Source organism: Fundulus heteroclitus, chromosome 20 (assembly GCF_011125445.2).
Source record: "Fundulus heteroclitus isolate FHET01 chromosome 20, MU-UCD_Fhet_4.1, whole genome shotgun sequence".
Lineage (NCBI taxonomy): Eukaryota > Metazoa > Chordata > Actinopteri > Cyprinodontiformes > Fundulidae > Fundulus > Fundulus heteroclitus.
Genome location: NC_046380.1, coordinates 15,053,205 through 15,067,208, shown reverse-complemented (window position 1 = coordinate 15,067,208; position 14,004 = coordinate 15,053,205). Strand labels below are relative to the sequence as shown.

At 41.4% G+C, this 14,004-nt stretch overlaps 1 protein-coding gene across 1 annotated transcript in view; it reads right to left on the bottom strand.

The window, feature by feature from the left end:
- Window positions 1-10,488, bottom strand: part of LOC105930877 (zinc finger E-box-binding homeobox 2) — a 45,774-nt gene extending 35,286 nt beyond the window's left edge. The window contains exon 1 of the mRNA XM_036124671.1: window positions 10,020-10,488. Within this exon, the coding sequence (XP_035980564.1) occupies window positions 10,020-10,077 (58 nt within the window). The 5' untranslated portion in view covers window positions 10,078-10,488. The remainder of the gene's footprint in view (window positions 1-10,019) is intronic.
- Window positions 10,489-14,004: the final 3,516 nt, after the last annotated feature.

Genomic DNA, 14,004 nt, shown 5'->3' with positions numbered 1-14,004 from the left:
ATATGTCTAAGCAACAATTTAGAGCAAATCTTCAGTCTCTCTGGAACAGCATAAATATAACAGGCTGATAGTTAATTATTCAAAACATGATCAGTTGATGGGTGGTGCTGCTTTAGCTTCCACTGTTCCCCAAGTTTAAAGGAACGATAAGTAATAATGACACCTAGTGGTTAAAATTAGAACGAAGACCCGGCGTTTACTCAACAGTCCGGTGGCTGTGAAACCTCACTGAATTTTCAATTACACAGGATAGGTATATGATGTTGTATTCTGTTCTACTTCTGGTCCGCTTCTCTTACTGGCTTCCATGTTTGCAGGCTGCTGCTCTTTTGCCAAAATAAAATCCCAAATGCTGCTCTCTGTTTCGGGAACCCTGGAAACTCTCACATGATTGGCTCAGGAAACAGGAAGTAAACACCGTACCCCTAGGTTTGAAAGGGGAAAAACGTGACTAAGACATTGTTGATGGAGAAGACCGGTTGTTTATAGGGAATGTTACTTCAATCCCGGGTGAGAAATGAAAATGATTTAGGTTGATTTTACAGTAAATATCTTACATATAGCTCCTTTAAATTGAGCTAGCTTTTAAGCAAGGGGTCAGTGTAGGAGCCTTCTTCGAGCCAGCTGACCAGCAGAGTGCAGCGGTAGTTGGGGAGAGGCATATCTACATTCCTCTATTCTCCATAAAGCTGGAGAAAATGGCAGTGACATCATGTTACATGAAATAATTACATATAAACGATCACATTGGACAGAAAACCAAATGTATTTTAAAACCTCAGTAAAACCCTGAAACCAGTAATTAAAACTCATTCTACACAACATGGATTCATACTTTTGAGTTTCACTTGTTTTTATGCCTGACTAAGGTAGAGATAGCTGTTCGGTGCCTTATCATATAAACAAGGCTGCAAAAATATGTTTTAAAGGCAGAGCTTCAAAAGCAATGTCCTGAAAAAAAGCTTCTGACTGCTTAAGGGCTTGACACATCTCTCCATATTCAGGGACACCTGCCACATGGACCTCTAACAAGTAATACTATGTTTAGCGAGGCTGAATAATCTCATATCACTCAGAGATAAACAGTTTCTACTAAAGCCTTACAGTGGTTGATAATGCACTTGTTTATTGGCTCTCTACTCAGAGGACTAGAAGAACGTTGTTGTTGTTGTTCTTCTTCTTCTCACGATTTGTTTTCTACGTCTAAGTGTTTGGCTCCACCCTCTGACCAGAAGTAATATTGTTCCTGCTGGTACGCGTAGCCAATATGATCGCTAAACTCTGGCCTGCTCCCTGGAGGATTCTAGTGGGTGCAGAATCAGGTCAAGAACTTTATGTTGGTTTTACAGATCACAGCAATGTACGAATTAACATTTAGACGCAAACACTGATGGATGGCTCAAGTCTTTTCCGCAGCATTGAGCAATATTATGTAAGTAACGCCATTCAGACATTGTTATAAGCACTTATACAGTGGGTAACAAAAAAACGTAACAACTGATTATAGCCATCCAAGTGCTGGAGAACTTGGTGTCCTCACTTTAATTTGTTTTGTTTTTTTGTTAATGACAGCCACCATTCCCAAGAGGGTCATGTGCTCCACCACAAATCATTCAAAAGGAAAGTTAAGATGATTAAGGAAAAAAAACTTCAAGTATTTTTTTTTAATGATAGAACAATGAATTGGCAAGTGATAGTAATCAGCGAGGTTTTCTTGTTCTCTTGTCATGATTCCAAACTTGAAAACTCCCACTTTTGGTCAGCCTGCAAACGCATCAACAAACGTGTGCTCTAATGCACCTTGTGTAAAATAATATATATGTGCTTTGAAATGTAAATGAGGATGGCCTTTTGTAAGGGCAATTTAGAGTGACCAATTGGCCTAACATGCATATTTTAAACTCTGCGGGGAAGCCTGAGTACCCAGAGAGAGAGAGAGAGAGAGCCCACACACGGCCAGTGAGAACATGCACAAAGGCATTAGTACCCAGGGCCTCCTTGCTTTAAGTGACAAGTGATAACAGCTAAACCACCATTCAGCCCATTGATCAGTTTATGTTAATTAAAATAAAGCTTAGACAATTATGTTTAAAAAAGTGTGGATTGCGTTATGCTAGTAAAAAGCCTTTATGCTTGTCTGAGATGTTTATCTCCAAACCTCCCAAGAACCAACTTCATTGATAATCTATGGGTTTCCCTAATCTTTACCAAGGCTCTGCTAACAACTGATAAGACCTAGATGATTCAGTGATGATAAAGAACATTTCCCAGGTAATTTAAAAGTAATTTAGACCGCAGTGTAAACCTATGCATGCATCTCCTTCACGTTGTAGACTCCAGAAAACATCATGTTTTATGTCTCCTGTCAGTCGCATGAAACGGTTTTTACCTTATTCTACCTTATACGTTATTCCTCTTGGGTTCGGAGATTATCCAAATATGGTTATATCGTCAAAAGGTCGGCCTTTTGTGCAAATGGTGGGAAGTAGGTGCACGAAAATTTACACCAACTCAGAGACAGAGACAATAATAGAAAGAGTGACAGCAAGAAACTGCAAATCAGGTGAAATATACAGCGTTAAACTGCTGCTGGTGCCACTTGAACTTCCTCATGTCAAGTGTGATGTTTTCTTGCTTTTTCAGAGGTGATCGAGGCCGAGCCTAAAAACTGATGCTGATGCTAACACACACACACACGCCACACATCAAACTTCCTCATTCAACCTGCTACCCTGCCACATCTAACCCCCCCCTTTCATTGGCAGAAAGCGGCTCCCTGTTGGGCAGCTGAACGGGACCCTGCCAAGCTGCTCTACCCCTGTCTGCCCTTCCTACCTCCTCCTATCCTCTCCGTCTCACTCTCTCCTTCTCTGCCACCCATCTGGTCCTTGTAATACACGACAGCTGAAGCGGGGTTTCCAAATTTAATTCGAGGTGTGATAAAACTGCACATATCTATAAACTGAACGCGGCAAGCTCTCCTATGCGGACGGTTTTAAAACTCAAACACGTGCAGCGTATCAAACACACAACCATGGGCTGTCTTCAATAAAGGAAGATCCCCAAATAGATCTGAGACTGTGTGGTACTCCAAAAGCAATGACAAAGACCTTAAATAATACCACTGCAAATGGGGGAAAAAAGTGAAAAATAAGGAAGGATCAATTTGTTCCAATACTTTGCATGTCGCAAGCTTATTCTTTCAGGTAAAATGTCTTTGATGAGAAAACAGAAGTTGATAGGGACCTTAAAAAAATAGAGAAGGTTAGATGTGGAACAAGTCCATCGCCAGCAACCTTTAAACACACATACTAGCACGTGTCAAGAGCTCTGTGGCTGAGGGTGTTATCTTACAGTTAAAAGGTGAGATCCTTAGATATAAGCCCAACAACACTCAAGTTTCTGTTCAACTCTTGTGACTACTATTGTTCTGATGACTTTTATTATATTTCATCACACTCCCATACAACAGCGTTCGAACGCCTTGAGCTTTTGCTCAGTTTGTCATATTACCACTGCAACTTCAGCGAAAACCATTGCGAGGGTATGCGATAGCCCAACACAGCGTAGCAAGTATTTGCGACCTGAGAGCAAACTTTGATGTTTTTAACCTATTAAAAATCAACGCCATATATTTCCGTTCGTACCCCTTTTACTCTGACACACCTACATAATATCTAGTCTAAGCGGTTTCCTTTTAGGGGTAATCTATTTAGTTAATTGAGCTAAACCATGTGTTATTTAAGCTCAGCATAATTGCAGCTGTTGTGTGAAAACTTCAAAGGTTGACTAGATAGAATGATGTCGGGTTGGGCTGGGAAATGAGAGCATTAATTTGAGAAGCTGCCGAGAGGCCTGTGGTACCTCTAGAGCACAAACGTCAAGGCAAGGCAAGGCAAGGCAAATTTATTTATATAGCACAATTCAGTACAGAGACAATGCAAAGTGCTTTACATGAGCTCAAGCTCCTGTCCTTGAGGGCCGGGGTCCTGAAACTTTAAGATGTATCCGAAGTCCAACACACCTGAAATTAAGTCATTAGCAAAGCTCAGTAGAACCTGTGTGCATGAGAAGGAAATTTGATTCAGGCGTGTGGGAAAAAAACATTTGAAAGTTGCAAGACAAGCAGCCCTCGAGGCCTTGAGTTTGACACCCCTGCTCTAGAGGAACTGCAGAGACACACACAGCTCAGGTCAAATAATATGTTGCCATAAAAACTATTAGTTGTGCACTCTAAACACAATGACTTTTAAGCATCAGTGGCAAGAAGAAAACCATGAGTGCCGTTTTGCCATAAGCCATGCTGGGAACAGAGTTCAGGGCTGCCAGGGGCCAGTGAACGAGGGACCTCTGGTCAGATGAGATCAAGATCATAATTTCTCGCCTACATGCCAGTCGTTATATCTGATGGAAAATTATTTATGCTGTAGGGACGCATTCCTTCACCAGGGAAAAGGACGCTGGCCAGAGCTGATGGGAGGATGGATGGAGGGCAATCCTGGAAGAAAACCTTTTAGAAGCTTCAAAAGAGCCGAGACTGAGGCAGAGGTTCAATTTTCCAGCAGCACAACTCCGAACACAGACCCAGGAGGTAAACTGTGGTATTTTAGATCAAAACGTGTTCACCTAAACCCAGACTTAAAACCCGGTCGATGTTTGCAGAAGCTATCCGTCCAATCTGATTAACCTTGAGCTATTTTGCAACAAGTAATGGTGAATATTTCTGAGTTCAGTCACGCAAAGCTGGCAGAGACAAACCTCAAATGACTTGCAGCTGTAACTGTAGTAACAACAAATTGTACAAAGCAGTAAATCTGAAGGGCAGAATACAAATGCATGCCACACTTTTCAGTGTTTTATTTGCAAAATTTGTATTTCAGCTGTTGTTCTATCTCTTAAAATCTCAAGAAAAATACATAAAAGTTTGGGTTAGCTATGTTACTAAATTAGAAAAAAAGGTTCACATTTAGCAAAATACGTTTGCAAGTAACCGTATATTAACATGTCGTAATGACAGCGCCTGATTGACCCACTTAGAAATAACGATGCCGCGTTTCTATTCAGCTTTCAAAACATGTTGATCGCTGCCTGCAGTGGTTTAAAGCGTTCTCGACTCTTTTTTGTTTTACTTTTTCTCAAACAAGTTTTCCAATTGTAGTAGATTGTCAGTGTGGCAGCCATGCGTAGGAACATGTAGCTGGGAACAGAAATGCCTTGGCTCTATCTCAAACATCAAAATGAGGAATAATTAAATAAACATGCGATGACTGAAAAAGAGCCTCAGTCAAAGAGACTCCCTATTACTGCTGCGGAGATGTGGCTTTAAACACATGCAGACCAGCGACGGCTGAGGCTGTGGGAATGTCGGGGAGAGAGTGAGGAAACGTTTTGAATATCCCACGTTCTGTCACCCGTCCTGGTTCCTCTGCCTCTACCCTTCACGTCCCCCCCCCCCCCCCCCCGCTCTATCTCTTGTTTTCTTACTCTGCAGAACTATGTTTTATGCTCTCCAGCTCTGTCAGCCCCATCAGTTCCCATCTCTGTCATCCTCCTCTTTCTTCTCCTGTCCCACCCACTCGCTGCTTCTGACGCCCGAGCTGAGCCCCTTGAAGTATCCTGGTAATAAAACTGCGGTGCCTGGGCTCTTCATTGCTGCCTCGGTCTCCACACCTCTCATCTGTGCATGTCAGATCAATCCAAAAGGCCCAGCCCCTTCACTTTTTTTCATGTTAGGATACCCCCCCCCCCCCCTTTCCATACTTTTCCCCCCTCTTCTTTTTCTGTTGTTGCTCGAGCCCTTTGTGTACAGTGAGCTATGCTCACAGTGGCAGCGTCGTGCCAGAACAAAAAAAAAAAAAAAAAAACTCACACAAACACACATGTATGCGTGCATATGTACATGCACAGTCACAGACACACAGCTGGGCTCCAGCTGCACACAAAGGCTGGGGTTTGGAAATCAATGAAGGAGAAAGAAGAAAAAGGGGAAAGGAGTTTAAATAAGTTGGCACTTGAAAAAAGAAGAAAAACGAGAAACGGAGTGATGGAAACAGAGACGAGGAGTTTTTTTGGGTTTTTTTGTTAAAAAAAACACATGCATTCAACAATAGAGTAAGGCTTGTAATGAAGTAACAAAACATAAGGAGCAGAAAAAAACAGAAACAGGTTTGTAAGAGTGGAAATAAAGCACGGCCCGACGCTGGATTCAGAGGTTTGAGATGTCTTATCACAACTGTGGATGTCTTCGAGAGAGGGAACGTACGCACAACAGCGGGTATAAATAAAATGTGAAAAGCAGCAGTAACAAAATCAGTGACTCCGCTAAAAGAAGAAGAAACACAAGAGTGGAGTATTTATGGATAGAGACTGTGCATAAATGCTACATTTCCCTACTATGTTTTGTGACATTTCTTGCTCAAACAGAGGCAAAGTTCAATGTAAAGGCATTCATTTCCCTGTCATATTCAGCATCTCTGGGGTGGCTGCAGAGATCCACTGCTCAGGTAGGGGAATGTATCAACAGGACAGCTGTAAATCATGCAATCCATAAATTTGATCTTTATACAGAGCGAACGTTGGGAAGAAGGTGCTGTGGTCAGATGAGACTAAAGACAAACGCGACGTGTGGAGGAAAAAAAAAATACTACAGTTCACCTGGAATACATCATCCCCCAGTGAAACATGGTGGTGGCGGCATCATGCTGTGGGGATGCTATCCCACAGCAAGTTAAATGCAGGGCTAAAATAACATGGTGCAGAGCAAAGATTATACGTGTCAATATTGGCCTAGTCAAAGTCCAAACCTGAATCCAACTGAGAAGACTTTAAAATTGAGGCTCATAGACGGTTTTCATCTGACTGAGCTTGAACTGTTGATCTGAGAAGAATGCTGGTGCAGGGGAGCTCCAAAAGACTTGCAGCTGTAATTGAAGCGACTGAGTCGACAAAATAATGAATCGAGCTGGCTTAATACAAATGTATGCCACACTTTTCAGATTATTTGTGGTGGTTATATGACAAAATAGGGGAAAGTTCAAGAGGTTTGAATGCTTTGGAAAGTCAATGCTTTTTTCTTTTTTTTTAGCTAGGTTTACATAGAATTGTAGGGAATCTGTTTTAAAAAAAAAGGATTTTAGTGAACAAAGCACATCAGCTATCAGATATCTGCCAAGTCAAAAGCTCTGAACTGCAAACTATCACCGCTGATCCTAATAATCCACAAACTTGATGACCATTCACAAACAGTTACTGTGTGGCATCTTCTTCACATATATATATCCTTTCATTCTTGATCCCCTGCTCTGTTTCTAATCTGCCAAGAATGAGGCACTGTAATTTCTTCACATCGCCTTATATCGCCGAACATTGACGTTTTTATTGGGGGAGACGGAGACATAATCAATAGGCGCCTCGACGAGAGAAGAAAAGTCAGCCTATATTTCCCCTCTTTCTTCTGGTTTGGAAAGGATCCCCAAATCGCTGTCTTATGAGTGGTGCCTGCCAAGTTCGTTTGGTTTTTATCAAGGACCTTTAACTCCCTGCTCGCATTCCAGATCCTGCACGCAGCTTTCATAAACGTACATTTCCACACTGACACGAGGATGCATAACACGGCACATTCAACACACGCCCACTTGTACAGACTTTTTCACAAGCGCTGAAGCATGTGCGACATATGCTCCTTGCATAAGCTTACACCCAATGCCGGAAGATTCACTAACTGCGTACATAAAGCTTCACATCGCTGTACGGTCCCTTTTGCATTTCTGAAATGCTCTGAGTTCTTCCAGTCCCACAATTACTTAAATGTCACAAGACATGAACTACAGGGTGGAGGCTATCTGTCCCGGGTTAAAGACACTGTCTAAGAAATAAGAAGTCCATGTAAGATGGTTATCTGTTTAGCTTTCACAGCAGAGTGCTGCTGTTGATTCTGTGAAACGGAGCGCAGTCGGTCGACAAACTGTTAAAAGGTGAAAGCGTGTGTTCAAGTGTGCACACATGAACACACACGTCGCCGTCAGTGCTACGCCTGCCAGAGAGGATTTCACCCCCGGTGGCAGCCGGTTCGACTTGACATCTCTCTGAATTAAACGAGGAGACCCTTACAGTCACCTGATAAACAAGTAAACAGACTCCTTCCAGCAGATACCCACCCGCGTGTCAGTTTAAAGACACCGATTGCATGGTCTGTGATGGATTCAATAAAACTTTAGAAAAGCCTTGAGTGCGTTTAAATGTTCGCATGTAGAAACTGCTCTTTCAAAAAAACAAGGAATGAACACCAAGATTTATGAGTTTAAGTAAGATGTACCAATTAATGAGCCAGGGATCAGATTCGGCAATTTTTTTTTTCCTTGAGAGTCTCTAAATTCCAAATTTTTTAAATGGAGAAAACAACACAATTGGCAGCATTAGACCTCTAAAAAATTCATCACCAGCCATAAAAACAACAAAAACTGATCAGTGCACTTCTAGTTTTCAAACTATAAACTTACAGTGCTTTTCCTGTGAAACACAACTCTGCCTCAGATCACTGCTGGCACTCATCATTCATGCACTCTCTTTAGAAAAAAATCACCATTCAGAAATTGTTTGCTGTAAGTTTACCCTTTGCTAAGCTGATATTTAGAAAAGTTTCTGGATCAAATGCGGGTTTAGAGAAACAATCCCTGGATGATTTTAGAGTTTGGGGGCTAATTCTAACTTATTTTCTCAGTGCACATTAGAGGGCAACAAGAACAAATGTTGTTGCACAAATGCCTCATTTGTTGCAGGTGTTCGGTCGGAGAGGTCAGAGCCGCACAGCGAAGAGGCACAGCTGGAAACATGCAGAGAGAACAGCCTCCTAGAAGTCTCTAAACCCGGCGTGCTATCTAGAAGTTCCCCTGAGCAGCTTCTCCAGGAAGTGCATTCACACAAGCTGATAACTGACATCATCTAAAGAGCCTCTCAGTAAACTCACGCCGGTAAATAACTGTAGATAAGGCGAATTTAAGCCATGGGAGGAAAAATGTAAGGCATATTAAAGAAGTATATATATATATATATATATATATATATATATATATATATATATATATATATATATATATATATATATATATATATATATATATATATATGCGTGTGTGTGTGTGTGTGTGTGTGTGTGTGTGTGTGTGTGTATATATATAGATAGATATAGATAGATAGATAGATATAGATATAGATAGATATAGATATAGATATAAATATATATATATATAACTTGGGATAGACATGTAAAATGTATCAAATATTACTAGTAGCAGGTTTAAAAGTTATGTTCTTTCATCTATCCAAGTCTTTTCTCTCCAATTGAATTACTGAAATGCAAATAATAAAAGACTTTACAAAAACGAAAACGTCCAAAATCCCTCTGAACAGCAGACATGTTGCTGCTGCTGCTGCGATCAAGGGGGGAAAAACCTCGAAAACGTTGAATCTCAGAGAAACTTTTTAGGCAAAACTAAAGTTTTGCACGTAAGAAAAGAAAGTGGGGTTTCTGGCAAGGTTATGTTCGTTGTATTACAGAAGGCAGACGCTGCTCAACTACTGCCTTGAATTCAGATATTTCGGGGTATTTTTTTTAAAAAAAATCTGTTTGCATCTTGAGATTAATTTCCCCCCCATAAAACAGACTCCTCATTTCTTCTTGAAAGACTGTACCCATGCAGGTGAGCAGGTAGAACAGTGCTCTTCTTCTGACCAAAATGTGACTGTTTGTGTTTATTAATTCAGTCCAGGCTTCAATCTTCCCCAATAATCCACGAATGCAATGTCTGAAATAGACAGTAAACGCGTCTTGCAAATACATAGATAAAATAAAACAAAACAAAATAAAAGTTGCACACCAGAAACGTTTTAAAAGCGGGTTTATCTGCCTGAGAATTCGGAGTTAGTCGGGTTTACATGATGCCTTCTGTCCGCTGCAACAACACCTCCCACCGCATCACTCACCAACTTCTTCAAACTTTCCAGCGCGGCGTGTTTCTTACCTCGATTTCTCTTCGGGTTGGCTTGTTTCCTTCGCTTCCCCCGGCTTTCTTCTGTCATGGCCAAGCTTTAGTTGCGTTTAGGGGGAAAATAAATAAGAAATAAAAGGAAGGGGGAGAAAAAAAAAAGATAAAGTTGTCCTGCGGGGAGCGCAGCGACTGTTGCGTCCTGTGCGCCTTGCCTGAGAATGAATGGCGTTGAGGCATCGCCTTCGGTCACAGCGGGAGCCTCAGACCTTGATGGGACTCCAAGCAGCGGCGACGAGACGTGGAGGTGATGTCAGCAGCAGAGGCTGGCCCTGAGGTCAGGCTTGGCATCAGCAAACGCGCACCTTCCTCAAAAGTAGCAAGGCGGGCATGGTGTTGGAGAGAAACGGCGTTATTTGCCCGTTAGGAGCAGATTTAAGTGTCACGTTGCTGCGTCTCCGGGGAGGGAATCCCGACTTTAAACGTACTTGTTTGCCTCATCGGCGAGACAGAGCCCATGCATGCTCCCTTTTTTCACGTTAGACAGAAAGTCGAACCCAATGATCACATTGTCTTTCATCCACATAGCGCAATGCCACATGGGATAAACTCCCTGCGTAACTGTGATCTGCTCATTAACGAGGTGCAAATGAGGCCGTTAACTCCAGCAGCTCTCCCTGGGTCCTTTCTCACCAGAGTGGAGATTACACTAACAGCAGGTTAACGAGAACAGGTATGCGCTCATATCCCCCCCCCCCCTCCTTTCAGGGACTCCCCTTCAGGTTTTACAGCCCTGACTGTTATGTATGTCGCACCTGCGACTCGAGTAACCCCGGAGTGGACCCCGTCCTGCGTCCTCATTCACCCCTGGATGGCTGTAGGTGCAACCCAGTGTGTGGCTGTAGGAAGTGGTGCATCGGCTGCGCTTTGTGTTGCAACCTGCGCTGTAATCTGTTTTGCAACTGAAACAAAAAAAAAAAAAAAAAAAAAAAAAACATCCGAAGTAAGAAACCTCTAACGCAGCGTCCAGAACCCCCACCTTGGCTTTTTTTTGTTTTTTGTGGCCCCTACAATTCAGAAGCAAGCCGGGGGCGAGCTTTTCACGATGCATAATGGATTCTACGGGGAGAAAACAAACAAGGATCTGACACTGTGACACAGATTGGGAAGGTTAAAGACAGAAATACAGGACTAGGTATCTAACATTCCCTTTAGTTATCTTAGAAAAAGTAAAATTACTTAAATTGTGTAAATTACACAATTAAAATTAGTATTAAATTACTTTTAATTGTGGTTACTACCCATGCTCTACCGAAAAAAAATTATATGCTTTACATTTCTATGAATGTTATTACTTCTCCCCAGTACTTGCAACAGTTGACCTTAATATTTCCACATTATGGTCAGAACTGTGCCTCAAAATACTATTCACACCACATTCACCTTTTTTGTTTTGTTTTGTTTTCTCACTTTACAACCACGTACCTCTGCATTTTATTGGGACTTTATGTGACAGACTAACAAAGTTGTGCACAAATGTACAGTGGAAGGAGAAGTGTACATGGTTTCAATGCTTTTACAAATAATAATCAAAAGTGTAGCATTTATTTGTAACTAAAAGTCTTTTGAGGCGTGTCTACCAGCTTTGTGCATCTGGAGACTTCTCTATGGAGAACAGCTTAAACACAATCAGATTGGATGGAGAGCATCCGTAGACGTCAATGTTCATGTCTTGACAGTAGTTCTCAATTGATTTCAGGTGTGAACTTTAACTAGGCCATTCTAACGCATGAACATTGTGTGATCTAAAACACTCCACGTATCCATCCTTCTCATATACTCTGCCTAGCTTGAGGAAACCCTGCAGCATCCCCCACAGCATGATGCAGCGCCCACCATGTTTTCCTGTGGAAATGGTGTGTTCAGGGTGATGTGCAGAATCAGTATGAGTGTCAATTTATTATTATCCCTGAAGGTAAATTGTTCTTGTAGCCAGGTGAAAAACATAAAAAAAGACAAACACAATCGCTGTACAACATTGCACTAAAACAAAAAAATAATACAAAGAAAAAAGCATGACAAAGAAATAACTCCCAAACACATTTTAAATTGAATAAGTAATAAAACAGTTTTTCCATCTGTCTGTCCTTGATTTAGGCTGTCTGAATCTCTTTCCAGGTGGTTGGAGCTCAGATTTACCATGAAGTGGGTGATAAGGGGATTGCAGAATGCCTTTCGCCTTTTGTGTGGCTCCCCATTAAAACATTTTCTGCCAGATCAGATCATTTACAACAATTTTGACCGAGCACTTTGTTTTATCCTGTTCTCGTCTCTTACAGATGGCCAAACCAGGTGATAAGAACCAATTGTGCGAACGGATTCTGTCACAGAAGGGGGAAAAAATGGTCATCGACTTTTTACACACACTAAGATGTGTCTAATTTGCAGGGGAGGTCCAATCACTAGTGTGTCAGATTTATTAGTTTTCTTCCACACGTAGTTTTCCACGTGTGCCAAAGAGTTCCAAGTTTGGTCTGATATGACCAGAGCTCCTTATGTCCAATGGCTTGTAACAAACATTCAATTATATACATATATACATTCAATTATATATATATATATATATAAAATCATATATATATATATATATATATATATATATATATATATATATCCATCCATTTTCCAAACCGCTTTATCCCTCATGGGGTCGCGGGGGTTGCTGGTGCCTATCTCCAGCATTCACCGGGCGAGAGGCGGGGTACACCCTGGACAGGTCGCCAGTCTGTCACAGGGCAACACAGAGACAAACAGGACAAACAACCATTCACGCACACACTCACACCTAAGGACAATTTGGAGAAGCCAATTAATCTAACAGTCATGTTTTTGGTCTGTGGGAGGAAGCCGGAGTACCCGGAGAGAACCCACGCATGCACAGGGAGAACATGCAAACTCCATGCAGAAAGACCCAGGGGTGTACTCGAACCGAGGACCTTCTTGCTGCAAGGCAACAGCGCTACCCACTGCGCCACTGTACAGCCCATATATATATATATATATATATATATATATATATATATATAAATAAAATCATATATATATATATATATATATATATAGATATATATATATATATATATATATATATAAATAAAATCATATATATATATATATATATATATATATATATATATATATATATATATATATATATATATATATATACATATATATACATAGGATTATATACTTGGTGGAGGACACAACTGGTAGCTGTCCTGTCAATGGATTCTTCCACCTGAGCCGTGGATCTCTGCAGATGACCCAGAATTACCGCTGGCTTCTTAATTGCCTCTCTGATGAATGGGCTCCTCGCTCGGCTGTGCTAGGTTTGGACTTGTTCCATACTCTTTTTTTATTTGCGAGTTATGGTCTGAATGTTTGGCTGTTGTTATAACCTCAAATTGCTTTAAACTTTATTCCCGCCGTCTCTGCTGTGCTCTTTGGTCTTCATGACGTTTGTTCTGTACGCAAGAAGCCTTCACAGAGCATCCACATTTCTACTGAGATTTAATTACACATAGATGGTAATTAGAAAGGCATTGGTGTACTGGATTTTATTTAAGGGTCTCCAATAAACATGGGGCTGGATACGCATGCAGACTACACTGAAGACTTCCTTTATAAATAATCAGAAGGTAGCGTACCATTTTCTTTCAACTTGACAATTGTGTTCAATTTGAGATGATCACTCAGATAAAATCCCAATACTTTGACTCAGGTCTTGTGGTTGCGATGTGGCAAAACGTGAAACCGCTAAAGGAGTATGAATACTTTTGCCAGGCACTGTAGCTCCCTTTTATTTATGCTTGCTGGGGGTTGGTGGTTTTTAATAGATTCTGGAAGAGAAAGCATCCTAAAGGTGGGGAGGGAGCAGGGGACAGAGGGGTCATCCGGGCCCTTTGTGTTGGGATGGACAGAGGAGAGGGAGGAGAGGAGGTGGGCAATAAACTTTGAG